General features: G+C 39.4%; 1 protein-coding gene across 2 annotated transcripts; it reads right to left on the reverse strand.

Moving 5' to 3' along the window:
• On the reverse strand, positions 1-27,840 carry LOC120313310 (TBC1 domain family member 24-like). 2 transcript variants are annotated; one of them, XM_039355092.1, is made up of 7 exons: positions 27,708-27,840; positions 15,805-16,837; positions 13,354-13,512; positions 8,375-8,438; positions 6,142-6,237; positions 3,819-4,083; positions 1-1,038 (listed from the first exon to the last, which is right to left on the reverse strand). In XM_039355092.1, exons 1-7 carry the CDS (start codon positions 27,745-27,747, stop codon positions 893-895), a joined length of 1,803 nt encoding a protein of 600 aa, XP_039211026.1. In that variant the 5' UTR covers positions 27,748-27,840; the 3' UTR covers positions 1-892. The 2 variants fall into 2 exon arrangements, with proteins under 2 accessions (XP_039211026.1, XP_039211027.1); XM_039355093.1 differs by lacking the exon at positions 6,142-6,237.
• Positions 27,841-27,897: the final 57 nt, after the last annotated feature.

The raw sequence follows: 27,897 nt of genomic DNA on the forward strand, positions 1-27,897 counted from the left end.
AATCGCCATTCAAATTCAGGCACTTGTCATAATGTCTTACAAGGTTTGAAAATTCCTTAATAGTAGTCACTCAGCGCCAAATCTGGGCTATGGTGTATGTGTGATTAAAAACTTCCAACTAAACAGCTTTAAAAGTTCTTGGATGCGTCCAGCGGTGTGCGGGCAAGCATTATCATGAACCAACACCACACCGGAAGTCAACATGCCCCAATGCTTGTTACAGATAGCTTATCTGAGTTTTCGTAATGTTTCACAGTAGACTTCTGAACTGATGGTCAAACCATGCTCCGTGAACTTCACTAGCAGTACGCCTTTGGTTTCTTCACATTTTGTGGGATTTTCTATGGCATCACTTCCGGCGTGGTATTGGTTCACGATAATTTCAAACTTTGTGAGAGATTAGGATAAGTGCCTCAATTTGAATGGCGATTATGTCAAAAAGTAATGTAACGTTGTAGTTTTCTAATGTGTATAATAAAAGTTCTGTATCTGCGAGTATCTGTCATCGATAACCAAATGGAAGTTTATTTCCGAATTGCCCTTGTACCAATCACATATTAACATTCTTGGATAATCCCTGGCTTCATGTGTTTCATTTAATAAGCAGAATAAGCAGGCATATGATCGATGGGAATTCCATATTTTTTTTCAAAATTAATCCTTTCAAAAGTCCAAGCAGAACAGTTATAGGTAAATATACATCATCTAATATATTTTGTTATGCTCCAGAAATTCTGGCCAAAAGGACTGTACTAATGGGCAACCACCCAAAATACTTAAAGATCTTTTCCTGCTGCTTAGATGTCCATCTTTCAGTCATCACCTGATGACATGCAGTGCTTTGGAGAGGAATCTCAGTAAAAATTGTCCATCGTATGGAGAAAAAGGAAGTTCAAGAGTTTTGAAATCCCCAAACTTCTAGTAGCTGGACCTGGAAGTTTTGCTGGCAGAGAGGAGGGTTGTCAAATGTTTCACAGCGTTCTGTTCTTCCATGATTCAGATTAGCATCAATATATAGAGCCTGGCCTCCACCTCCCCCTAGAAAAAAATCAACATGATTAGTTAAGAAATGTTTCTCACCATCTTACGGAACAGAGTTTCAGATACTGCCCCTGGTCTCTTTTCCTGTTACTTGCATCTAGCAGTTTCTGACTTGAATTGAAGATGGATACGTTGTTATATTAGACATGACACAGTTTTTATATCATCATGGAAAATGATGACTTTGAAGACTTATGAAAAATGTCTAAAAATGATGATTTTTAGAGACATAAATGGTATAAATGGGTATGTCTAGTCTAATGAAAAGAAGGACCAAGGGGGGCGGGGACATGATAGCACTATTCCAATATTTGAGGGGCTCCTATAAAGACAAGGGGGTCAAACTATTTTCCAAAGCATCAAAAGGCAAGACAAGAAACAATGGTTGAAAACTAACCAAGGACAGAAGCAACCTAGAACTAAGGAGAAATTTCCTAATGGTGAGAGCAATTAACCAGTGGAATAGTTTGCCTTCAGAAGTTGTGGGTGCTCCATTACTGAAGGCTTTCAAAAAAAGACTGGAGACTTATGTGCCCTAAATGATATAGGATCTCCTGCTCGAGCAGGGAGTTGAACTAGAAGACCTCTAATGTCCCTTCCAACTCTATTATTTTACTTCTATGTTTTATCTTTGCTAATATGGCCATGTACTGTTGTCTCCTTGTGGCTTTCATGAATAGCACAGTATTCTCTGGCTGTATATGCTGCAGAACAAGCTGATCAATGACCACCTGTATTACCTCATCAATAAGCACAAAATTCTTGTGTAGATCAGGGCTTATTCTGCAAGGTACATAATAGGTTTATTTGATGAATATAAGCCACCAAGGTTTATTATTCCATCCATACTAGGTAGTGTGTGTGTGTGTGTTGTCTTCTATTTCTTAGATTTTGCCTGATATCAGTGAACAACATCTCCATGCTTTGGTTAAGGATTTCAGCTAATTAAAATCCTTAACACAATAAACAATCCCTCTCCTCTTATATATCTGTAATTATGTATAGTTATCTATGAACCATCTTTCTGTGAAGAATTCACCAACAAATCAAAATAAATAAAAACAAAGCAATTTATATAATTGAAAATTTTAAAACAATGGTCGAACTGCAAAGGTTTTTAAAAGTTGTTTGAAAATGACTTTTAAAACTCAAGAGATGTAGCTATCTTTTGCAATTAGGGACAGTAGTATTCATAACAAACAACAACTTGGCAGGTTCATCAAAGCTAACTAAATCATATTGTGGCTTAATATGACATAAGAACACAACCTAGGGGGATTGCAAGAGAATGAGATGCTCTTGTAAGCACCAATATCTTTCAGGCATATTCTGCATATAACTGAACCGGTTCCAACAGATGCTCTGTAGTTAGCCAGATCCAGGGACATTTGGAACTTTAAAACCTAGAGCCAGTTAATGAATTGAACTTATGAAATAATTGATCTTTTCTACTGTTAATTCTCACTGAATTTTCTATTTGAAAATTCAGATTTTATGTGGCTTGAAATCAACCTTTTTCATGTGACCACCATTTATAATGACCCTACCATAAGCATCAATTTCACATCATGATGTAGCACTCAGCAAGTGTTTCACCTTCCTCTCCTTGAGCTGACTTGTGCTGTCTCCATCCAGCAATTATTTCCTTCTTAGCTACTCCCTTGCCACAGTTACTTTTCACAGCAAAAAAACAAACAAAAACAAAACAAAACCAGACAGGCTGTTGAACAAGAGGCAGCATGGCAAAGCCAGCTCTTGGTGAAAGTGCAGGAGAGAGCAGGTAAAGTATGGTGGCACATTGTCATTCACCAAGAAAGAGAATCCTAAGTGCTGCAAGGTGAGACAAGGTGCAAGGTGGGAGTTCCAGCCAATAAGAAATCATGAAGCACCTAAAAAAAACCCCAACACCTTGCCTTATTTCCTCTGGAGCAGGAGAGACAGGCTTAGCTTTCCAACCCCAGAGAACATTTGTACTGCTCTCCTTTATGGGAAATGTCTTAGTTTGCTTTCACTTCCTCTAATGCTGAATTCAGGTAGAGTCTGCTGGCAAATTTATAAGCAAAGATGAGAGTAGGAGAAAATTTTTAGAAATATTTAAAATAACCAGAATTCAGACAAGTAACTCACAATATTAGCTATGTTTAGATTTTGAGACAGACAAGCTGGTTCAACATTAGATGAAGAGGAGTAGGTGGAAGCAAAAACTAGGAGCTAGAAGGAAAAAACAAGGCCAGGCATGTGTGATATTGTGGAGGAGTGAGAAAAGTAGTCAAGAGCAAGGCACACAGAGGAGACAGGTGTATTTGTAAGTGACAGATTAAGGAAGAAAGAAAAGAGAAAACAAGGTGAAAAAAAGCAAATGTAGCAATACTTCTGGAACAAAGGGTTTTATTGCAAGTCCCACTTGTTAGGATGTTGAGAGGAGGATGGTGATATTGATGATGATGATAATGATAGTCATGATGGTCATCATGGTCATCATGATGATGATATAACTGGTTCTATATGAACATTTCTCCTTCATATGTTTTGGTAGGACAACCTTGCCAAAAGTTCCTCATGATCTTTTACCGTATTGACTTTCTCCTATACGTCCTTTTCCTATCCCAAAATATACTGTAGGTTGTGATCATCCCAGTTCAGCTGTGGTTGAATTTATTAGTTAAATAAGCAGCACCAAAATAACATTTGATTTGAGGATTAGGGGCAGGGGGTGCCAGAAATGTGTATAGTGCTTAGATCTACAGATTATCCGCAAGGTTTGTTTGCATAATTACCTATGATGATTCCTTCCTGGCTTCCAGACATAAACATGGAAGCTGTTTTGGAGGACAACCTGAAGTGTCTAATTGCCAGGAAGGGAGAGAGACGGTATTTAATTGTTTCTAGCTTTGGTACAGTGAGGTGATTTGAGCTGGTTGTTTTGTGACTCTCCAAAGAAAAGGGAGATGGAGAACGCTGGCGTTGGGAACAAGGTAGAGCTTTAGCTTGTTCTGGCTTCTTGATGAAGACCCATTCATATCGCTCCATTTTAGGATGCACCTTTTAAGAAAAGACAATATCAATCAGGGATATTTTGGAACTCACCACCCAGAATAAACAGGCATTTTCCTCCTCCCGCCCCGGGGATCCAGAGTTTTGATGTAGTTTTGGGGAGGAGGGTTAAAACAGCCCTATCTTCTCCTTAATTGGAGTGTTTGTCCCACAAAACAGAACTGAAATCTGACAAGGGCACAAAGGTACAGTAGCTAAAAAGAAATCAAACCAGAAAGACATCAGAGAAATGGGAAAGAGAAGCCTTGAACACAAAGTAGAGCACCATAGCAATAGTCTTCAAGCAAAAGAAAACTGCAATTCTTGGCCCTGCAAAATCAGCTAAAAAGCGAAGGAGGAAAAGAGCCTGACCAGCGTCTACAAACCCAAGCAAGCCTACAAACCAGGTCCAGAAAGAGAGGACTGTAGGCACTGGAGGAAGAGAAAAGCCCATAACAAAATCTATGGAGAGAAAAGGGTTTTCACATGCAAGGGACTGAGGCTGGCTACAAGAACTGAAGACCTGGGGAAAAGAAAATATTTAAAGAAATAACTGGACTTTCTTATTTTCTTTGAAGACATTTCGCTTCTCATCCAAGAAGCTTCTTCAGCTCTTCAGAGAAAAGGGAGAATCTCCACAGACATTTAAATAAATAATTAAGGTTGGGAAACATAGTGCTACAAACATAGAAGTAGGAACATCAACATAGAACCTAGAGATACGAATGTATAAATTAGGATAAAATCATTGTAAATTGTAATGGGAACCTGTAGCTTCAGAAAGGTGGGAAACTATAAACACGCATACAGTTAGCATTAAGGTTACAAGTAAGGAAAGGAGTTTAATTTTGTACAATAAAGCAGTTTTTGTAGAGATAGTCCTAACTGTGAAAAATTGGTACATTTAGCAAGGACTGCACAGGAATAGGAAACTCTAAAGCAGAGATGCATAGGCTGCAAGTTGCACTTAACTCCCTGATGTTACACAACCACGTTGGTGGCATACTATGGCATGATTTCAGGTTATCAAATATATAAAGTAATATATTTTATTTTATCCAACCTTGCACCACTGTTATATCCCATATGGCCTTGCTGCTGAAAACACCATTGAAAAATATTGTTCTCCTGTTTTGTCAAGACCTGACCTCTTCATGCAACAGATTTTGGTTAAGATCTTGATATCAGCAAATGGCTAGTGAGACTTTGGCAGAAAAGTGGCTCTTTAGGTAGATGAAGAGGACTCTTTTCCAGAAAGAAGAGGGTATAGGTCAGATAAAAAACAGAATTGCTTTTCCCCCTTTATACTTGTATTTAGTTACAATTTTAGTAAACATTTAAGTTTTGGCATAAGCTGATCAGAAGGGCTTGATTCAAGGTTGGAACCTTAATATGTTGTGAGGAGAAAGAATAATCAGATATTGTGGATTTGGGAGAATCAAGTAGGTTAATAGCTAGTGGAGTGGGCCAAGCAATTTCTATATATGTAGAGAGGCTATGCAATATGTATCATGCTGCACTTCACTAGAGGTGACTGTGGAAAAACATCCTATGAAGTAATATTGGTTGGAAGAAAAGCCTCACATCTTTTGAGAGGGCATTCAGGGACATAGTTTTATTTTGGAATAATGAGACAGTTTTCATTCTTTGCAGATGTAGGACTCACCTGAAGCCCCCAAATACATATAAGCTCTATTTTCTAATTTTCATCGTACCTTTAGGGTGGAAGGTTATACTGATGGTCAGATTTAAATCAGAGTGACCAATGCATATAAGGAACTGAAAGAAAGTACTTATAAAACCGATATATTCTCCATCATGGAGCCCTGGTGACACAGTAGTTAGAATATAGTATTGCAGACAAACTCTGCCCATAGCCTGGAGTTTGATCTGACGGGCTCAAGGTTGACTCAACCTTCCATCCTTTTGAGATCGACAAAATGAGGAGCCAGATTGTTGGGAGGCAATATATGCTGACTGTATAAACTCCTTAAGAGAGTGCTGTGATGCACTATGGCGCAGTATACTACATGCTTTACTATTGCTATGGAAGTAAGTTAAACTTACTGTAAAAATAAAGCATTCTCCTGTGCCAAAGAAGCTTGTTGTTCCTCCCCATTTTTTCCTTTCATTCCAGTCAGAGGAAAGAAATGCTCCACATACCTGAATGGGAGTAAGATGTGAGCAACTGCATAAGGTTTCCTGATTATCAAAAAGTCTCAAGAAAATGTATGATCACAGAAGACCACTTACACTCTTACTGTATTCAAACCATCCAGTGAAGAAAAAAATGGGGTTACCAAGTAATGTGGAGATGTAGCTTAAAAACACGTTGTTATAATCTTCCACTAACTTTATGAGGGCACCTGGAGCACAACATTAGGGACGAGGCTCTAGTATCCCCTTTTGATGTGTATACACGTTTAGGGAGCAGTTTTGAATTAGTTAATCCACTGACGTTTTGCTTCATAAATACCCTGTGCTTCCAGTGTGACTAATGTAGTAACGAAATACATACAATTCCAGGCAGCAAAGGCTAAAAAACAATCAGTAAAATGCATAACCAAAGATTAGAAATAGCCAAGTAGTTAAAGATAGAAGCAAGAAATAACGCTGGAGTCTTGGGAACCAAAATCAGATCTTTCTCTGGCATCTAAAAAGATGAGGGGGAAGTTCATTCTCTGAGCTTGTGAGTTGTTTTCCGAACATTTCAATACCAGGCTAGCTAATATCTTCAGTGGAGATGAAGATCCTCACTTGATGTGACTCCTCACAAGACTCTCACCTGATGTAACCTTCCCATCACAAGACCGATTGACCACACAAAGCCTTTAAAAGCAGAAAAACACTGACACTGAATCCTCTAAAATAATAATAATAATAATAATAATAATAATAATAATAATAATAATAATAATAATAATAATAATAATAAAGTTGGAAGGGACCTTGGAGGTCATCTGGTCCAATCCCCTGCTCAGGCAGGAAACACTATACCATTTCAGACAAATGGCTGTCCAGTCTCTTCTTAAAAACTTCCAGTGTTGAAGCATTCACCACCTCTGGAGGCAGGTTGTTCCACTGGTTAATTGTTCTAACTGTCAGGAAGTTTCTCCTTAGTTCTAGGTTGCTTCTCTCCTTGATTAGTTTCCATCTGTTGCTTCTTGTCCTGCCTTCAAGTGCCTTGGAGAATAGCTTGACTCTGTCTTCTTTGTGGCAGCCCCTGAGATATTGGAACACTGCTATCATGTCCCCCCTGGTCCTTCTCTTCATTAAACTAGACATACCCAATTCCAGCAACTGTTCCTTATATGCTTTAGCCTCCAGTCCCCTAATCATCTTTGTTGCTGTTCTCTGTACTCTTTCTAGAGTCTCAGATGTTACCTAGCCTGGTAACACAACATTTGGAAGCCAACCCATAAGCTTGGAGAACAAACCACTACCCTCATCCTACATCCAAGCTAGAGATATTCACTACCATTGCAATCCAAGAGGATGTCAGGCAATGCTCACTGGAGAGAATGTTCAGAGATGAGGCTCTTTATATGAAATACGCTATTCTTAGTAACCCAGCATGATGTTCATCCTGTAAATTTAGGACCTGGAAGCAACTTAAAACTTGTCCAGGTGTTAACGCTTCTAAGTGTGTATTTGAGACTGAGATGTACACCTCTCCATATAAAGCTGTAAGCAAAAAGAAATGTGTGTCATATAAGAATTGCCTGCAATTTCCTTTTGAGTAGCTAGTGTTCACAGTTGGTGGCAAACTTGGTGAAACAGCCCTCTGAATGCTTCCCCTTCCTCCTTATCAGGTAGGAAATAGATACTCAATATACAAATTATTACCTTTGAAAGTGTCTCTGACAGGAACATATCTGTTCATTTGTTTGTATTGATTAAATGGTTCCGCCCCCATTCTTTTTTTTTTGGTAATTAATGTGATTTATTTTTGAAATAATCCTCAACAGACAGTCATATGTGAAAACTTCCTTGTCTTTCCTCCATCCTCCATTAGGCTCTCAGACATCTACTTACCTCCATCATCAGCATTCTTTAAAAAAAAAATATTCCTGATTTAATAAGACTGAGCATGTAGACATTTGAGAGAGTTGTGCATCCTTTTTACATAGAAGTAAAGGAATGCATGTTTGTGGTTTAAGCACAGAATTTTGTTTTTAGCCTAGAATACGCATGTTGCATATGACTTTGGATAGTTCCTGTTTTATTAGAGCCCCATAGATGGAAGATCCCACTAACCCAGAATTTTTTGAGACACTGTATACAGAACTAAATCACTTACTTCTCCCAGTGTGTTTTTTAACAACAGTAAAGTTGGCTCATAGCCTTCACAGCAGGAATAAAACCTGTAGGAAGAAAAAAAAAAAAAAAACTGGATGAAATGAATCCCCTGCTAATGGCTGGGAAAGCAATTCCTTGATGGCATTGAGATGAAGATGGCTTGAACAGTGGAGCATGTTATTCTTAGTTTTATTAATAAGCCTAGAGCAAGAAAAACAACAAGGTGGAAACCAGACAGACTCTGAAAAAGAAGTGATCTAGTTAACCTTGCATGTTTTACATTGTCTCGGATCCATGTACCTGTGGAAATGTACTCAGTAGAACAAATTCCATTTTTCATGCAGAGGATTTTCTGCTATAAATCTTCTAAATCTTCTAACCATTAGGAATGGGTGATGAAGATGATGAAACTTGCAGAGATGGCTAAATTAACTTCTTTGATCAGAGAAAAAAATAATACCTTTATGGCTGATTGGAAACTCTTTAAAGATTTTTGCATGAACAGGAAAAAAAAATGCACTTATGACCTGTGGTTTTGATGATTAGAAAAAAACTAGATAATAGAAAAAAGTGAGCTTTTTAAATAATCATCAAATAAGAGATAATTTTGTAATTGTACTTATATTGCTGCAAAGGATATCAAACACATCTTCCTATTTCTTTTTAACTTTTGTTTCTGCACATTCCTTCCTTCCTTCCTTCCTTACTTACTTCCTTCCTTCTTTCCTTCCTTCTTTCCTTCCCTCCCTCCCTCTTTATTTGTGTTCGTTTTTAATGTTCTTTTTTAAAATTTGTAATAACAATGTATAATTTTTTTCTATATCCTTTTTAAATATGCCATTTTTAAACTCCTTGTAGAGTCCTCAGAGCAATGATTTAAAGGATCAGGAAAAAGGGACATCTCTGCCAGGAGCGATGGAACAAAATGTAGAGAGTAAAAGAAGTGATCTTGAGGAAAATATGCAAGAACCTTAGACAAAGGAGCTGAGACATTATTTAAGTCCTGGGAAACAAGATAATATTTGGAAGTGGCTCAGGCTGATATCTCCCTAATTCACTGGAGTATAAGAAGGGGAAAGGGGGTAGTGCAGAACATTCAGGTTTACAAGATTCTGCTATTATAGCCAATCTCAACAAAGTATAGTTCTGGTCTTCCTATGGAGCTGATTTTCTAGTCTTGTCTACCTAGTAGGCTGACCCCGAAAGACACTAAATTGAATGTGAAGGTGCTGAGATGTTGGAAAGCACTGTTGATCCTTTCATTTATCTAAAAGCCTTATTACCGCTAGAGCTAAGCACTCCTTGTCTTCATTTCTGTCTCCTCTTTTAGGATAACAGGAGAGTTCCTCTTGCCCTGCACACCTCTTATCTTCTGCCCTTGAACTAAGCCTCGTGATGCTTTATAAAGTTTATATGATCACAGCTGGGACTAGCAAGTCAGTTGTTAAACAAAGCTGTCACTTAAATGATACTGCGACTGTTCCCTTTGAAGTTACTTAAGCTTTCTTTGCCTTACAGATCTGCATGGTCATACATGTGTGGACTGGTCACAAAGTTATTTTTTCATCACCATCATAAATGGTCACTAAATGAGAATCACCTGTATAAAACCTTTTCTTCTTTGGATTTCTAGAGCAATTTGTTCGAGCACCTCTTGTTTTGTGTTTGACATGACTACATAAAATGCCTGGAGGAGTAGCAGCTGGTAATGATTGTCAACAAGTCATTGTTATGTTAAATCCATAAAGGAAAAGTTAAACCATTCCTTCAGTCCCACCAGTATTCCTTTCTTTATTTAAAACTTTTATGTGGCCACCCAGTTCAACCAAGGTGATTTCCCCCCCCCCAAAAAAAAAGAAAGAAAGAAAAAGAAAAAATGTACCATTCCCCCCCCCCAAATCGTAATAAACAATAATGAGATAATGTTGTTCCATGTTGTATAATAACTGCAAAGTGGACTTTTGGAAGCCATAATTTCTGCTCAGTGAAGCAGGTAATTGCTCACATAAAACCTGAATGCATCATAATCTCCATGGCACATGCAGGATCCTGACACAGATTCCTGGGTTTGAAATCAGACAGCTTAACTGTGGTTGTAAAACAAGTGATAATTTTAATAGGTGCACCTTGACTATCAGATGCTCCAAGCTATAATATTCACACCATTAAGGATGTCTAGTCAGATTCATCTTTTGAGAGGGTGTGAGGTTTTCACACCCCTCCCAACATTATCCTTAAGCTGTTCTTATTCTATTGTTGCTAAAGTACTTCCCCAACATTCATGGATTTCTAAATATTTCCCTTCTATTTTGAAAATATGTATAAGGAAAATGGCTAGAACACAGTTGAAGGTACGTTTTTCCCCCAATGACTAAAAGGCCAGTTGGTTATATGAATGTGTGAATTGCAGAGAAGATCCTAGGGGCAGGCATGGGGGCAGTCCAAAATATTAATATAAATGGGTCTTCTATCATTACCAGGACTTCAGCCACTCCCACATGTGCCTTTTATGGCATGGCTAAGAAATTACAACTTTGGTGGCCACACCCCAAAGCACTGCTAATGTTGATTCATTCAATGGCTTCTGCTCTCTTCCCTGCAGGCTCCTTTCTGAATGGCAGAATAAGAGGTAGACCAGTGCAAAGCAGTACCACTTCACTCTACTGAGCCATCTCTATTATGATCTCTGGAATGATTTATTTCAAGTTAGTGGTTTCTTGTGAAGAAGCAAGAGTTTTTTGCTCCGATATCAGCAATCAAGAGCAGCAGGGGTGAGCTACTTCACTCTGGTGGAGATTCATTTTTGCAGAAGATTGCTGAACACCAGGAAAGAGGCTATTTCCTCATGGTTTGTTAGGTGTGCCTAAAAGTGAGGGGCTGCTTTGTGAAGTTCCCTCAAAGGTGTCTTCAATTAAATTTCTTTGATTGAAGTATTACTTCATAATAATCTAAGCATAGGAAAGAACTCTCCTATCAGGCTAAAGAGAGAAATTTATTCTACAAGCTCTGAGGAAAGATCCATTCCATCAGCTCCTTCCTTCCGTCATCTGACAGTTGCTGTTTCCTGAATATTTCAATTTGAAACTAATCATAGCAAGAATATGCTGGTTTAAGAAGGGTAGCCTTGATCTGCTTCTTTCTTCCTCTTTTCTTTCTCCTTCTTAGACAGATCTGTTCTAGATCTGAAAGTTGAAATTAGAGACCATTTTGATTTTACTAATCTTATGGCAGCCATTCTGGAAGGCTATAGTTGGAGAAGAGTAAAACTGTTATAACAAATAAATAGTACATGCTCCAAGGTAATCAACTTCTTGAACTTTTCTCTTTTTTTGGCACTTTAGATTATTTTTCTCTAATCTGATGCTTTGCAGAAATTTTGGGAGCTATAGTACTTATATCTAGGAAGACTGCCTAGTTAAGGTCTTGAAGAATACCTAATACCTGAAGGTCCAGCTGTGATCAATCTCAGTATTACTTGTTTTCAAAAATACCTCACAACCCGTCCACCCATCTCTCTCTGTAAGTATGTGTGTGTGTGTCTTCTCATGTTACATTTTTCAAACTTGAAAGTTCCAAAGTGCCGGAAATTTTAAAGATCCTACCCCCTGCATTTTCTCTGGTGTTCTCCCCATTTGTCCTGAATATGTGCTGATTAGGATCATTCAAAAGAAAGCAATGAGACACTGATTTCAGTGGCAGCTTTCTAATTGCATCTTCTGCCAAAGGGTACATTTCCAGAGAAATTTACCTATGCTACTGTCTGAGCACTCTACGTGGAAATTGCTTCTGATGAGCAAATATCCAAATTGGGAAACATATTGCTTGGAGGTTTCATAGCCCACGCTGAGCCCACAAGAGTCTATTATTTGTTTAGTGAACAGAGATGAGATAGGCACTAAGGCTGTGCGGCACTTTGGATATTATCTTTGTAAAATGATTTGGAACTCAAGGGAGCATGAACATAGTACCTTTAAATTATCACAAGATTGTTGGGGGTGGGTAGACAACATTTGAAAATGCTGCAGGCTAATATTGTATTCGTGCACCTGCTCTTTCTGAAGGTTGATCCTGAAGCACTAAGCAGCCTTAATAAGCATACACTCAAGCTTAGGCAGGGCTTTTTTTCCTCATAGAACGCCCAGAACGGAGTTCCAGCACCTTTTTGGGATGGAACCTTGTAGGGTAGGCAAGGCGGGTTGTATGACGTGTGTGAGTTCCGGCACCTTTTTTTTTTTTTTTTTAGAAAAAAAGCACTGGGCTTAGAGATCCAACAACACTACACTAAGAATTCCCAAGGTATAAGGAATGGGTCTCCTTGGAATCCTTTTCTGTGCTTTTGTACCATTTTGAACCGTTTCCCGGTTTTTTTAGCTATGCCATAATCCAAGATCATTCCAAGAAAAGATTAAGAACTCCCAAATACTGGAGTCAGGACCAAAAGAGGGTGACATTTAAGAATCACAGGATACTTGGCCCTCATTTGAGTTTAAGGAAAGTGCATAAACCATAGTTCTTATTCTGAAGGTTTGGTCAGTCTTTAATTTTATTTTTGTAAGCTTCCCAAGTGCTTTGGGAAACTGTACTTGTCCTTAGTTAATTATGTGGAGTTCTCAGCTATGCCAAGACCAATTGTAGTGTCAGTATTATAAGCATTTACATGTATGAATAAATAGTAAATCCTCCACAATTGTTTAAGGTGACTTTTTTTTAAAGCACATTGGTATACTGACCGCATTAGAATTTTAGATTAAGCTTTAATATGGTTTCTTTGATTTTGGCCACTTGGAACATGGAGATTTTATAATCTTTGTAACTGCCAAAGCTATCACTTTGTAAAATACGATGCTCTTGTTTCTAACGATCTATTCAGTTCCTTGTGCTAATTCTTTAACTGGTCTAAACTTTTATAGCTCTGTTCAGTTTATTATTTGCCTTAATAAATGTCATATTTTGGTTATACTTTGAAAATATGCCCCTTACCTTCTCAAACTGTATCCATTTTCAGAAGTTGAGAATAAAAGAAGAGGTGGATATAAAGAAAATCGTTCTGGTATCCAGGACCACACAATGCGCATTTCTTGAGCCTTAACAATGGTGGAACTAAAATTATGTGCATTCACAATGAGGTGGAATGGTTGTCTGTGCAACAGGAAAAGAAAAGAGAGACTCTAATCAAACTATAATTCCAAAGAGATTGGCTTTTAGGAGAGAGAGGGCACTCTTTGCAAATAATTCTCAAGCAGGAACAACTGCTGATATATTAAGGTGACCAACCGTCCTCCTTTAGGGAGGACAGTCCTCCTTTTGTAAGTTCTGTCCTCCCTCAAAAAGTGTCCGCCTTCATGTCCTCCTTTTCGATATTTGAAGACTAATCTGCAGGGCTTTTTTTCCCCCTCATAGAACGCTCAGAATGGCGTTCCGGCACCTTTTTTTGATGGTTTTTTTTTTCAACTTTTGCATGAGCTGTGCTACTCCCACTATTGGCTTTTGAAAGCCAATAGGAATTGCTGCTGAGCACACCAAAACACCTGGCTGGCAAACTTTGCACATGCAAGTTATCTATATTATTGTTGCAATGTAAAAAATGTTTCTTTTATTTCTTTTATTTTATTCTTCAATTTATTTGTATCCTCCTTTTCATTGTAAAAAAGTTGGTCACCTTAGATATATTACATCCTGAAATTGCAGTGGTACAGGACACACAATGGCCATAAACTCTGGGACTTATTTTGGAGCAAGGATGGTCATGTGATCTGCTGGTTGTTCCGCTTTCCTTATTCTTTTTACATTTACAACTACAAATTCCTTCTGGGTCGTCTTTGGATGAAGCATAAGATATCATACGCTCTTCAAATCAGAATTGTATTAAGAGATGGTTGCTCATTGTTTTAAATGAAAGCTGTCATATTAACAAAATAACAGAGTTGGAAGGGACCTTGGAGGTCTTCTAGTCCAACCCCTGCTCAAGAAGGAGCATTGGTTAATAGTTCTCACTGTTAGGAAATTTCTCCTTAGTTCTAGGTTGCTTTTCTGTTTGATTACTTTCCATCCATCTTGCTCCTTGCTATCAGTGTACCCTCTTGCATAAGAGATGGATATTAGTTATTTTCAAGACTTCTGAGATAGAAATACTTCCCTTCCCCCCTCCACGTACACAAATATATGCCTACATGTATAAAATAGACAACCTCCATTAGACAATCTATTATTCCCAGCACTGAAACTAAGTTTACTTTACTTTACAGATCTTCAGTGTCTTTAGGTTTCAGGAATTGAAACCTAATCTGATATTAGAGGTGATTTTAAGCATGGCACATCTTGGATCCAAATGTCCATTTCATTTATCTGGGAAACTGCCCATGCGTTTGCATCCTACTCAAAAGAGGGAGTACCAATCTAAAAGGCAGATGGATTCTGCTATAATGTTGGTGCCTCTGACCACACTTTTTCAGGCCACTTGACCATTAAGACCAGGAGAAAAATGGGGCAGGACGAGAACAAACTCATCAATTAAATATAATTTATTGCACTCACAGACCAATCTTCTAAATAAAACATATTAGAAATAAAATAAGCATAAAACCAGAAAACGGAATAAGAGTGTTACTATTGGTGATGGGTTCATTAGCGGGCAGTCAGAGTGTGACTAGTCCTAGCACATAGGGAATTTTTAAATTTCATCCTTCCAGTTATGAATTAAATACAGTTAGGCTGATTATTCAATTGCAACTGCTGGAGAGATTCTGGAAGCAATACTCCAGCTTTGTATGGGGCAGATCCTGAAGCCTTGGGGTCAGACCTTGATATTAGTTCTGTATGTTCTTTTGGAAAAAATATCTGCTGTCAGGAATGGACTTTGAAAGCCCATGTTCTATAATTCAGACTTTGCAATGAAGTCTGGTTAAAATGATATCCTACTCTTAAGTTCTGATATATCTCAGACAAATATAAAGCACAGTAAGGCTTAAACCATATACATACAGTAAATGCAGACCCCATTGGTAGATTGCCTATGACATTGTTAAAACACATGGAAATTTAAATCAGTTTGCTTTCAGGGCTATTATTAATGTATCCTCATGCTTATTTCTATATTTTTTCCAAAGCTGGTATAAATCTAACATGGCTCAAATTTGTCATTATACTTTTTAGAAAGTTCATACATGACTAGTACTACTTACTGACATGATTATCTAATATATTTTATGAGGTCTGTAAACTTAGGGCAGACTGATTATGGCAGTTGTAGACTAGAATCTCTCTGTGGGGGAAGGCATATTTTACTGTGATTGATAGGATGGGCAGGAAATACTCTGCATGAGTTATTCTAATTGGCTAGGTTCTCCAGTCATTTAGAGTGGTATTGTATAGCATCTCATAACTGGAAATGCTATGGCATGCCCAAAAATATAGTAAAGAGGGTTCCTTTACCTGTGCTGCACCCTTGTTACTCCTTTATCCACCAGAGCCTTCCGGTTAGCCATCTGAAGAAGCCAGATTTCTTTGCGGGAGAAAAGTCGGATGCCAAATGCTTTCTCTAAAAGCTTTTCAGCTGCCAGGTATTCATGGATATCCCACAGGAAAGCCTGCAAGCTTCCCTTGATGTCAACCACCTCTTGTCCTCTTGAGGTCATAAAGAGCCGGTATTGCTTCAGCAGTGCCAGAGCAATGCGGTAAAGGACTTTTTGCCCCTCCAAGAGATACACATCAAAGATGCGAATGACATAATTAAAGGGAAGATCATCAAAGAGCCACACCAGCCACTCAGAGTACACCTCCAAGATGTCTGATGAACTTGCTATCAGTTGATGGGCAGCTGGGCAGTGCTTATTGGCTAAGTCCCCAAAGGTCATACAGGAGGCCTCATGAGCCAGGAAGGACTGGTCTATGTAGGTGGTGTGGGGAGCCTTGGAGTAGAGGAGTCGGCAAGTCAACTCAAAGCACTGGGCCTCGTCTTGGCTGTAATGGAGCAGCAGAGCAGTCACAGCTGGGAGCAAAGGACAGTAAGTAATCTCAGGGTACAGATTGGAAATGCAGATAAGTATTTTCTTCAAAGCCGTTATCCCTTCTGGAGTGAGGCAGTATTCAGGCATGATGCTTCCTTCCAGGAATTCAGGCAAGGGATCCAAACTTTCACTCTGGTTTCCAAATAACTTGCTGGCAACATCTTGGTAGACGAAGGCATCAGCAGTCATTAGCCGGCATGGTATATCTTGGATAATGTGCTGGTAAGCCTTTGCTCTCAGGGTATGGCTTCCAGCCCAACATCCTTCCCTTGCTAGTTTCTTTAGCTCTTTCCTAGACTTGCCAAGGAACTGCTCATGAGAGTCCTGATGATCATTCAGTTTGGAGATTTTGCTCTGGTCCACAAATGCACTGTAGCCTAGGTAGGAAGCTGGATTACTATCCCCTATCCCAGCCTTGGCAATGATTTGCACAGGTTGTTTAATTGGATTAACTGTCTCTGTAGAATAAAGACATTATGTTGAGTGCAATTTATCTACTATCTGACAGCTTGCTTAATGCTGCTTGACAAGTATGGGGGGGGGAACTCCTGCATTTAAACTGATAAACAGTAATTTGCCATTTGCTCTTAAGCTTCCATTTCATTCATTAGGTAGTTGGTCTTACCAATCAGAATACTGTTAGAAATTGAAGCATAGCGCAATAAAAGATTTTCATTATGGTAGGGTTAAATACTGAATATGATACAATAATTTTTTTAAAAAGGGATTTATTTATCTAAAGAATAATCATTATATATTTCTCAAAATGGCTATAAAAGAATATTTTGTCATCCTGATATGGCATCAGTCAACACAGCAAATACCTGTGTCAAATACAAGATTGTCAAGATGCTTCAGACGATGAAGCTTTCCATCCACAAATCTTTTAGTTTACAGTGAAAAAGTTCACTGTAACCTAGCTCTGGACAGTTCTGAACACTGCAGAAATTCAGACTCTACAAGGACAGACACAAGCACATGTTCTCTGAGAGAGAATGAAAGCAACAAAGGGTAAGACATTATTTTATAGCTATATTATCTAATAGGAAAAAAATGGTGCTATTAGGACTGCATAGCCCACGTTGGAAATCCTTGTATCTTTTTGCATCAGTCCCTTGTCCTTCCCATTTCTTCTTTCTCTTCCTCCCCACCCTTAGATGCTCCCTTAGATGCTTCCTAGAGAAACAGAGGTGCTGTAACTTCACTCTACAGTGCCTAAAAGAAATTAAAGAAAAGAGACATGGAATATTGTTTTCTTTGAGTTAGGGGGAAAGGACAGTGTGTGCTAGGTACAGAGAAGGTGAAAAATGTCAGCAGAGAAAAAGGGGATGAAGGGAGAGGGATAATCTGGGAATGGAACATGTAAGGCAAATCTGTAATCTCCCATCTCCTGTATATGTTGCCAGGTCCTTTACGTGACTCTGGCAGGGAGCTTAAACTTATTCTGAATTTGAAATCAGGATCTCCTGGGATATGCTCTACGTGGGGCTTCCTTTGAAGATCACCAGGAAGCTACCACTGGTCCAGAATATATCAGGGTGGACAAGGCTAGGTGCTTCTAGGTTTGCCCACGCTATACTTTTGTAGTGTGATCTGTCCTGCCTCCCAGTTACCTTTTGCGTGCAATTCAAGGTATTGGTTATCACCTTTAAAGTCCTACAGGGCAGGAGACCAAGTTATCGCTGGAGAGTATACCTGAGAGTATCTGCTTGTTGTACCAGATTGGATAGAGATAGACACGTTCCATGTTCTTTCTCTAAAATGTTGCCATGTAACAGGACCTTGGAAGTGTTCCTTTTCTGTGACTATCCTAATTATGGAATATCCTCCCGCTGCGACCTGGCAAGCTCCCACCCTTTTAGCTTTCCAGAAGTCGACCAAGACCTGGCTTAAGACTAGACCAGCGGTTCTCAACTTGTGGGTCGTGACCCCATTTGGGGTCGAACGACCATTTCACGGGGGTCACCCAAAAACGCAGTCCGCCATTTTTTCCCCCTTTTCCTTAGCTGTGCTACTCCCTTTTATTCTATTGGCTTTTGAATAGAGTCTAATTCTATTGGCTTTCAAAAGCAAATAGGAATTGTCCAGGCTGTCTCTGCCCTGCTGAGCCCGCCAAAAGCCCCAGTCTGCAAACGGTGCTGCAAGTTGTCTACAGCGAAGGAGAGCTGTCTGGAAGTTTCCACCCCTCCCTGCTGAGCAACTACTAAAAATGTAAGTAAAAGAGGGCCAGGGGTGGGAGGCCGGCGGGCGCAGGAAGGGTTGCTGGCGCGCTTGGGGCCTGGTGGGTGCCTTACCTCCCTTGGGCTGGGCCAGCTGGTGGCCCAGCCAGTGGTCAGCTGTGCCGTCTCTGCCGCTTGCCAGCTACACCTCGGCCGGCGCAGGGAGCGGCACCACGCGCGTCTCTCCCGGCCAGGGAAAGTCCTCGACTTACGACCGGTTGGGTAGTCCTCGACTTACAACCGGTTGGGTAGTTCTCGACTTACGACCGGTTGGGGTCGCGGCATTAAAAAGGTTGAGAACCACTGGACTAGACACTGGGATAGAGAGAGGGTGTCTTGGCGTGGTTGTTGAAGGGTTTTATGGTTTTTTATGTTTCTGTAGTTTTATTATTATTGTAAGCTACCCAGAGTTGCCCTTGCATGACCATACAAATCTTCAAAATAAACAAACAGTTAAATAAAATCCTGTCTTTAATGTACAGCAACTAGCAATGGGAATGGACTGTTTCCATGCAATAATCAACTACCACAGCAACATTTTTGGAGAAACTATGCTGATATGGTTGTAACAACCTGTAAAAATATTCTTCAGATCTAAGAAAGAAGCAAAACATTAGGAAAAGACGCAGACTGGCTCCCTGGGGGTATAGAAGGGAGGGAGGGAAAATCCACTCGGGCTTTCAGGATTCTGCTGCTACAGCCACTCTCAATAAATATGGACTTTTGGAGTTGTTTTCCTGGTCTGGCCTACCTCAAATGCTGACTCTGATAATGCAAGCCAGTCCAGGTTCCAGAGACAGGCTTCTCAAAAGGTACTTGCAGCATGGGGAAAGTCAAGCAGGCCAGGCTAATCATTTTCATTTTTCCTAGGAATGCTCAGGATCTGGGAGCAGCCAGCCAGGCAGATGATGATCCTGTCTTAAGCCAAGATATACCATGTCCCCTATTCTGCATGCTGAACAAAATAGCCAAAAGTAACTGTTGATTCCTCAAGATAGACTTTGGGGCTTCTTGCAATAGAAAATATAGGATGGAAATTTGACAAAATCTTATAAATATAATGAACATAGGTAGAGTTGATCACATTAGTTTTCATCTCTAAGTAACCTTACATTTTTATTTGTTGGGGGGGGGGAAGGAGACTTGGTACAATAAGATATGAGATATGCAACATATCTCAAAATCTACAGTTTTCTGTTTGAGCTTTTCAAATATTCTTGGATTTCTTTAGTTTTTATGACCCAATCTCCCTTTCTCAGAATGTACATGAACAATGGCTGTCTTTTAGATGGGAGCAGTAAACATTTTATTTTATTTCATGGAATATTTTTTTCTGTTTCTTATTAAAAATGTGGCCATAGTTCTGCTTGATCCGGCTGAATGATGTGGCCATGTTGTATCTTGATTTTCTTGAAGTGCAGCTAGAACGCAACCACTATCTCCACCAATAATGGCATGTATACCATAGATGTGCTTGCCTTTTGCACTGTTTATGGAAGTAAGCTGCCCCTCAAATGAACATTGTTCCAGCTCGATCTCTCATGTTATATATGTGACCCGATAGAGATAGAGAAGAAAATAGAGTATACCCAAAACAAAATAATGAAGTTTATAATAATTGGGTAACACTAATTCTTTCCATCTCTAAAAGAAATTGAAAATACAATTGATAAGAGATACTACACATTATTTAAAGGTGAAAGTAAAAGTTTGTGGATGTGATATTAGTTTGATTTGCAATAGAACTGGGTTTACATTCTTTGTTGTGAATGAGGATGAAGGGTTCTGTAACTGGAACAAAAAGGAATTGTTTAGCCTAACTATTGCTATCTTGCTTCTCTAATCAGCATTTGCATCAGGGACAAATTTCATGCAAACGTGGGAAACATGTACGTGGATGGGATTTACTGAAAGAGGGAATAAGGGAGTGTACAGGAATGATTGATGTCTTCCTTACATTGTAATGACTCTGTTGTCTGATTTTCATTGGCTAGCAAAGTTTATAAAGCAATGCTACTAACTTTTCAAGGTGTGGTACTTCTGAACGCAATTGTTGCCAGAGTTCAGATTGTGTTCCCACCCAGGACTTATTTCGATCGAAAATAAAGTGCTGTACTTTAAGAAGCCTCTGCTTCAGTATTCATGATTGGGTTTTTTATAATTTCTCAAGTTTTGCTAAGGGCCAATAACCTTACAGGGGTTTAGTCTAGTGGTGGGATTTGGCCAGTTCGCACCACTTCAGCAGAACCGGTAGCTAATTTTTTGTTACCCAAGCCCAGAATGGACTTCCGGAAGTGGCATCCACTGCAGAGAACTGGTTTTCACATATCTGAATCTCACCACTGGTTTAGTCTTATAAGTTTCCATTTGCTGAGTATTCAAATCTATTTTCCCAGACTTCTTCATAAAAGCTACCCATGAAGTGATGCAAATGTTTAGTATTCATTTAACACCTGTGCTTTAGCAATTTATAGCATTGTTACATTACTGTTGTACTGCAGAGGAGGAAAACTACCAAAATAGAAATGCCAGTACAGAGCTATTAGTGTCAGCTATACAAACACAGGGCTGGGGCTGGGGGTGGGAAAAGGAAAAGATGAGCAAATAACAATCAAGTGAAAAGTATCTGCTCAGGATAGATAACTATGTAGTGAATGTATAGGACAGTGATGGCGAACCTTTTTGAGACTGAGTGCACATACTGCAACCCAAAACCCACATATGCATCGTCGAATGCTGGGTAGGTGTAGCCCATTGAGTGGGCGTGGCCCATTGGCTGGGCATGGCCCATTGGCTGGGCGTGGCTGCAGTGGTAACGGCAGACTGGGTGGGACTAAAAAGTTCACTCAATCAATTCCAACTTTGCAAGATCTTTCCCCCCCCCCCGAGAGAAGTTGAAATTGACTGTTTGAACCTTTTTTTTTTTTTTTTTTTTTTTTTGCACACAGCGGCAGAGGCCTAAAGCGAAAAGGTTTTATAAAACCCAGCTGAAGGCCTAGGACTGGGAGGCCTAGGACAAATGCCCACAGAGAGAGCTCTGAGTGCCGCCTCTGGCACCCGTGCCATAGGTTCGCCAGCACTGGTATAGGACTTGCTGATGGACCTATTATGGCAGTTGCGTATTAAGTGTCATCTGCTGCTAATGTTCCTGAGAGTTGGGAATCTATTTTGAATCCTGTAATATAATATCCATCAGATTTCATGAAAATAATATAGTCCAGCTGGTGGAGAAGGCGGGGTATAGTTTAGAATCATGGAAAGAAAAAAAATCAGAAAACTATGAACTGGCTGAAAGTGAAACTTCCTGCAGTGCAGAAGGGTACAATGCACATATTTTGAAATTTGATATTTATAATTGAAGCCATCATTACAAGATAATGTGAATCTTCCAGATGATTTTTACATTTGATTCTCACTTGCTACTCTTCATTTTCAACACTCAGCCGGAGCAGCTGACATCCGTGAATGCCTTCTATTTCTGTAGATTCTCTGCAGCACAACTTAATAATGCAAGAGTGTTATAACATGTGTTAACAGAATGCTAAGTGTTAGCAAGATGAATCTGCTGTTATTATTAACAATTTGGGGAAACAGTTTCTGAACTTGATTCATTCCAATCTTCAGTGCCAATACCACTCATGCCAGAAAAAAAAAAAGAACTAAACTCTGATCCAAGATAATGGAAAACAATGGATTTTGAAAAGCAGCATAGGAGGGCAAGGGAGGTTGGTACCTAAAAGAGCAAGCTAGAGGCCTGGGGTACTGAATTTTTAAGAACAAACAACTGCTACACGGGATAGGAAAATATCTTATCCAGAATCCTAGAGCAAAGCAGATTGGAGAGGATGTCAGCAGCCTTGGTATGGGGTGCGTATGTAAATTATGCCAGGGAAGAACCACTGTAGCATTAGACCATCATAACATGTATTTATTTGATCACCTGAACCTTTTGAAAGACTAAACCAAACATCCTTGCATTAAAACAAACAAAAAGGCTTTATGGTATGCTGGTGGCATATTCAGTTCCTCAGCTATCATTGTGCTCCCCCTGGAGGAAAACCTGGGCCATCGTTAGAAAGTGTTGTTTAGCTGTGACCTCTTTAAAAATGTAGGCTACAGGGCAAGTATGTGCGTCCCTTTGAGTCTGCACTGACTCCTGGCAATTGCCTAGATAAGTCCCTGTAGTTTTCTTGGTAACGAGATAAGAACTGCTATTTATTCATTTGCTCAAGTAACATTACATTCTGCAATTTCTGCACTTCTGTGTATTGGATTTGTTGATTCTAACCGTGTTAGGTTAGCTGGCTCATACTAAATATGCAATAAACTTCAGAAAGAGAGACCAGGTCAGGAATGAATAATTGCTGAGTTCTTTACTTTCCAAAGTTCTTTGTGACCCCATTTGGCTGACAAACCTTGTACATTGTGAAATATTTGGAAAGGAAAGTTTCTGGCATTGCCTATATCCTACATGTGTCTAACATCTCTCATAAATAAAAAAAATTCTCTCATAAATACAAAAATAAAATAAAATCTCTCTGAATATTCAATCACATTAATTAGTTTATCACAGCACAGCCAACCCATGCACCTCCAGGCCTTGTACAAGTTCACTGTCCATCATCCCTTACAATAATATTGGGTATGATACCTCAATCTCCTGGGAATGCTGCTCCAGCAATATCTAGAAGGCTATATAATAGCACTAGCACTTAGACTTATATACTACTTCACAGTGCTTTACAGCCCTCTCTAAGCAGTTTACAGAATCAGCATATTTTCCCCAACAATCTGGGCCCTCATTTTACCAACCTCAGAAGGGTGGAAGGCTGAGTCAACCTTGAGCCTGGTGAGATTCGAACTGCTGAACTGATGGCAATCGGCAGTCAGTAGAATTAGCATACAATACTGCATTCTAATCACTGCACCACAGTGCATACAAAAGCGTTCATGGATTAGAAGTCCTCTTCCTCAAAAGCCCAAAACTTTCTTACAAAATGTATTAGGATGGGTTTGGGATTGGCTAAAAAGACTCCATCTCTATATTTTTTAAATAAAGTGTTTCTTTGATAGAGATAGCAGTTGAGTAACTGTGAGAGGGATCTTGGAGTCCTAATGGACAATCACTTAAAAATGAGTCAGCAGTGTGTGGCAGCAGCCAAAAAAGCTAATACAATCCTTGGTTGTATAAACAGAGGCACGATCAAAATCACGTGAAGTATTAGTACCATTTTATAAAGCCTTAGTAAGGCCACACCTGGAATACTGCATCCAATTTTGATACCATATTACAAAAAAGATGTGGACACTTCGGAAAAAGTGCAAAGAAGAGCAACTAAGACGATTAAAGGCCTGGAAACAAAAACATATGAAGAACAGTTGCGAGAATTGGGTATGACTAGTCTAGACAAAAGAAGAACTAGGGGATGACATGATATTGTGTTTCCCCCAAAATAAGACCTAGCTTTATTTGGGGGGAGGCAAAAATAAGCCTTACCCCCAAAATAAACCCTAGTTTTGGCGCAAGATGCACATCTAAAAATCAAGCTAGCTAGGCCTCCCTTGGATCGATACTTGTCTTGCAAGAAGGAGCAGTTTCATTCTACAACTGAGGATGGAGCTCGGCCTGCAGAGGCCTTTCTGGAAGGCCTGTGTAACCAAGAACCAAGCTATGGATTCCATAGCTCGGTGCTCAGCTGCAGTATTCCAGGTGTGGCCTTACTAAGGCTTTATAAAGTGGTACTAATACTTCATGTGATTTTGATTCTGTGCCTCTGTTTACAACCAAGGACTATATTAGCTTTTGGGCTAATGAAACTGCTCCTTCAGCGCAGAAGAAGTGGGCCGGCTGGGCAAGGCTATTGGTGTTGCTGCTACGAAGTGAGTGGAAAAGACACGCACACAAACGAAAATAAGACCTGGTGCCTCTTTTGGTGGCAAAAAAAGAGACTGGATCTTATTTTCGGGAATCATGGTAGCAGTGTTCTAGTATTTGAGGGGCTGCCACAAACAAGAGGGGGTCAACTTATTTTTCAAAGCACCAGAGTGCAGGACAAGAAACAATGGATGGAAATTAATCCAGGAGAGAAGCAATCTGGAATTAAGCAGAAACTTCCTAACAGTGATGAGAATTAACCAGTGGAACAGTTTGTCTTCAGAAGTGGTGGGTGCTCCATCACTGGAGGCTTTAAGAAGAGAATAGACAGCGACTTTTCTGATATAGGGTCTCCTGCTTGAGCAGGGGGTTGGACTAAAACACCTCCAAGGTCTCTTCCAGTTCTATTCTAATTGATTGAGTATACAATAGCAACTCTTCTCAAGATCTGACTGTGAGCAATTTATAACTATTGTATTTCATTGGTTAAGAAGAAATAAAGACTGGGCAGAGATGACTCAACTTTTATCCCATTAAATGAGGAGAAAGAATGAAAGGGGCTGGTATTTATAAAGCAAAAAGGCTGTCTGCTCTTAGAAGGGAGAAAAGGAAGGAGTTAATTTTGAGTGCCATGATACTCAAACTTCTACTGAATTTGGCCCTACTTAGCTCATGAGCTCATAAGAACTTCCTTCTACACCTTGAAAACAAGATTTCCTCATTCCAGTGTATCTGCAACATTCCAATGAGTCCATTCTGTGTTGAATAGACTGGCTGCTACACATCTTTGTGTTCTATTTGATTCAACCCAGGTTTGGGGAAAAAACTTCAGATTCCGTATTACTGGCCTACTACATTATCAGAATTTGCTGGTACAACACATTCCTTAGGGCTTGCCGTAAGAGCACCAAAGCTTTTAGGCTTCATAGAAAATAGAGATTAGCTGAATGCTTCCTATGAGTTCAGCATAATACTAAATAGGCTTGGGATCTCTGGAGGATGAAGACAAAGTAGGGAAGCCTAGACTGGATTGAATATCTTGAGATTGATTGATAATAAATTTAATAAATAAATCCTGGGAACTTTCCTATTATATTGAGCCTGCATATATGTTGAACTCAGCGACTAGAAAGACTGGATATAAAGTGAAATAATAATAACCTCATCTCACATGAACACCAACAGTTTCTAGTAAAGGAAAATGGGCCCTACTGACATTCTTGAAGCTTGACCCCACTTGGAAGTGGGCCACTTCCATATAATAAAGGATTAGAAATGGTGAATAAACATTTAGGCAGAAGAAACATGAAATTTTAAAAATACCAGCAACAATATACAGATAGTCCTCAACTTTCAACCACAATGGAGCCCAAAATTTCTGTGGCTAAGTGAGACAGTTGTTAAGTGAGTTTTGCCACATTTTATAACCTTGCTTGTTAAGTGAATCACTGCAGTTATTAAGATAGTAACACAGCCGTTAAGTGAATCTGGTTTCCCCATTGACTTTGCTTGGCAGAAGGTCACAAAAGATGATCACATGATCCCAGGACACTGAAATCGTCATAAATATGAGTCAATTGCCAAGAATATGAATTTTGATTACGTGACCATGGGGATACTGCAACAGTTGTAAGGATGAAAAACAATCATAAGTCACTTTTTCCAGTGCTGTTGTAACATTGAACGGTCAGTAAATGAACTGTTTTAAGTACCTGTACAATATAGTGAACTAACTCTGGCTATACTGGTGTGCCTGAGGTTAAACATTGAAAGTTTAATGGAGATTATATTCAACAATATCAGCATGTAATGCCAAGTATCAATCTGATTTTGCAAGCAAATAGATTATTTACCATACTTTTTTTACTTCTAAAAAAGTTAACATAGCTGTAATGGAAAACTAGGATAAATCTATATTTTTTCAAAATTTAGATTTACTGTTCATGCTGTACCAGACATGGTAATGATTTTTTTTTTTTGCTTATGGCAAGTTTAAAAAGCATGGATATTATTGGACAACAAATAGTGTGGCTCCATTGCATCAGAATTCAGTGGTAGAGAAACAATGTGGTATAGCCCAATATATTAAGCCCAGTGTATGACAATCATTATAGAAATTAGCTACATCTTTCTTATTTCAACCAGCTGCAGAGATATCCATCATCAATATTATTTCTTAAACATTTGTTTAGACTAGGTGTGTCCAATCTTTTGGCTTGGCTGGGCCCCATTGAGTGAAGAGGAATTGTTTTGAGCCACATCTAAAATATGTAATATAAATAAATATGAATAACAAACTTTATTTTTATAGCTTTATTAGTTTTATCGGACCACATTACTAGCTATCCAGGGTTGCACGCGGCCCATGGCTCATGGGCTCGACACGCCTGGTTTAAACCCTTTCTAAAACCCTGCTTTACAGTTCTCATTTGTCAACACAATGTTATAAGGTTAAAAAAAAACTGAGTTTTTTGCTTTTATGAAAGCAATAGCATTAGCACTTAGAGTTATATACTGCTTCACAGTGCTCTACAGCCCTCTCTAAGTGGTTTTACAGAGTCAGCATATTGCCCCCAACAATCTGGGTCCTCATTTTACCGATCTCGGAAGGATGGAAGGCCTAGTCAACCTTCAGCTGATAAGAACTGAACTGCCAAACTGCTGGCAGGGGGCAGTCAGCAGAATTAGCCTGCAGTATTGCATTCTAACCACTGTGCCACCACGGCTCTTAAGATTTGAGCTATTCCACACATTGTTAATGCTTTAATTGCATACAAAAGAAAGGATTGATAAATACACTGCAAGCATGCAAGCATACAGGAAACTAGTATTGTGCTTCAAGTCACAGCCTTTTCTAAAATTGCAAAATGTTCTGGGGTGCTCCGTTCTTGGCACAACATTTGGGAGAAGCATGCCACTTCTTGACTAAAGCTTCTACCATCTAGGCAGGTGTAGCAGAGATATAACTGTTGCCTCAGTAGCTCTTAAAAACACATAAAACCTGAGTTTCCCTCAGCCAATGCAAAAATACCCGCAGTAAGTAGAATCCAATGTGTCTTGTCATGCCATAGCTCATTCTAAGTGAATAGACTGCCAGTCAGGCTCTCAAGCCACAGAAATAGGTACATACGTATAAGATCTGGATGGACACCCCCCCTGCTCCCCCTCTCCTTCCTCACTTGGTTGCTTTAATATTTGCTCCTTGAAAATGATCTTTTAAGATGCCTTATTTACCTTGTGTGGTGGCCAAGTTGCTGTCCTTTAGGATATCCATCCTGGAATTTGTGTGTTTTTTCCAAAAGTGCAATTTGTCAAAGTCCCCTCAGTGGGGCTGATATACTTCATCTCTTGTCCTTGCTTGAAGGATCTGCACAAAGCTCTGCTGCTGTGCTTAATTTATTGGACCTGAGCCTCCTTTACAGGT

The sequence above is a fragment of the Crotalus tigris genome, unplaced genomic scaffold (assembly GCF_016545835.1).
Source record: "Crotalus tigris isolate CLP2741 ecotype Arizona unplaced genomic scaffold, ASM1654583v1 scf7180000018599.1079084, whole genome shotgun sequence".
NCBI classification, from domain to species: domain Eukaryota; kingdom Metazoa; phylum Chordata; class Lepidosauria; order Squamata; family Viperidae; genus Crotalus; species Crotalus tigris.

Excerpts from the sequence above, each read along its gene's own strand:
- LOC120313310 (XM_039355092.1), bottom strand. The coding sequence starts at position 27,747 with ATGGATATCCTAAAGGACAGCAACTTGGCCACCACACAAG. Across the intron at positions 13,513-15,804 it reads GTAACAAGGGTGCAGCACAG|ACAACCATTCCACCTCATTG; the intron begins GTAAAGGAACCC and ends CCTGTTGCACAG. Across the intron at positions 8,439-13,353 it reads AATGGATACAGTTTGAGAAG|GTTTTATTCCTGCTGTGAAG; the intron begins GTAAGGGGCATA and ends TTCTTCCTACAG.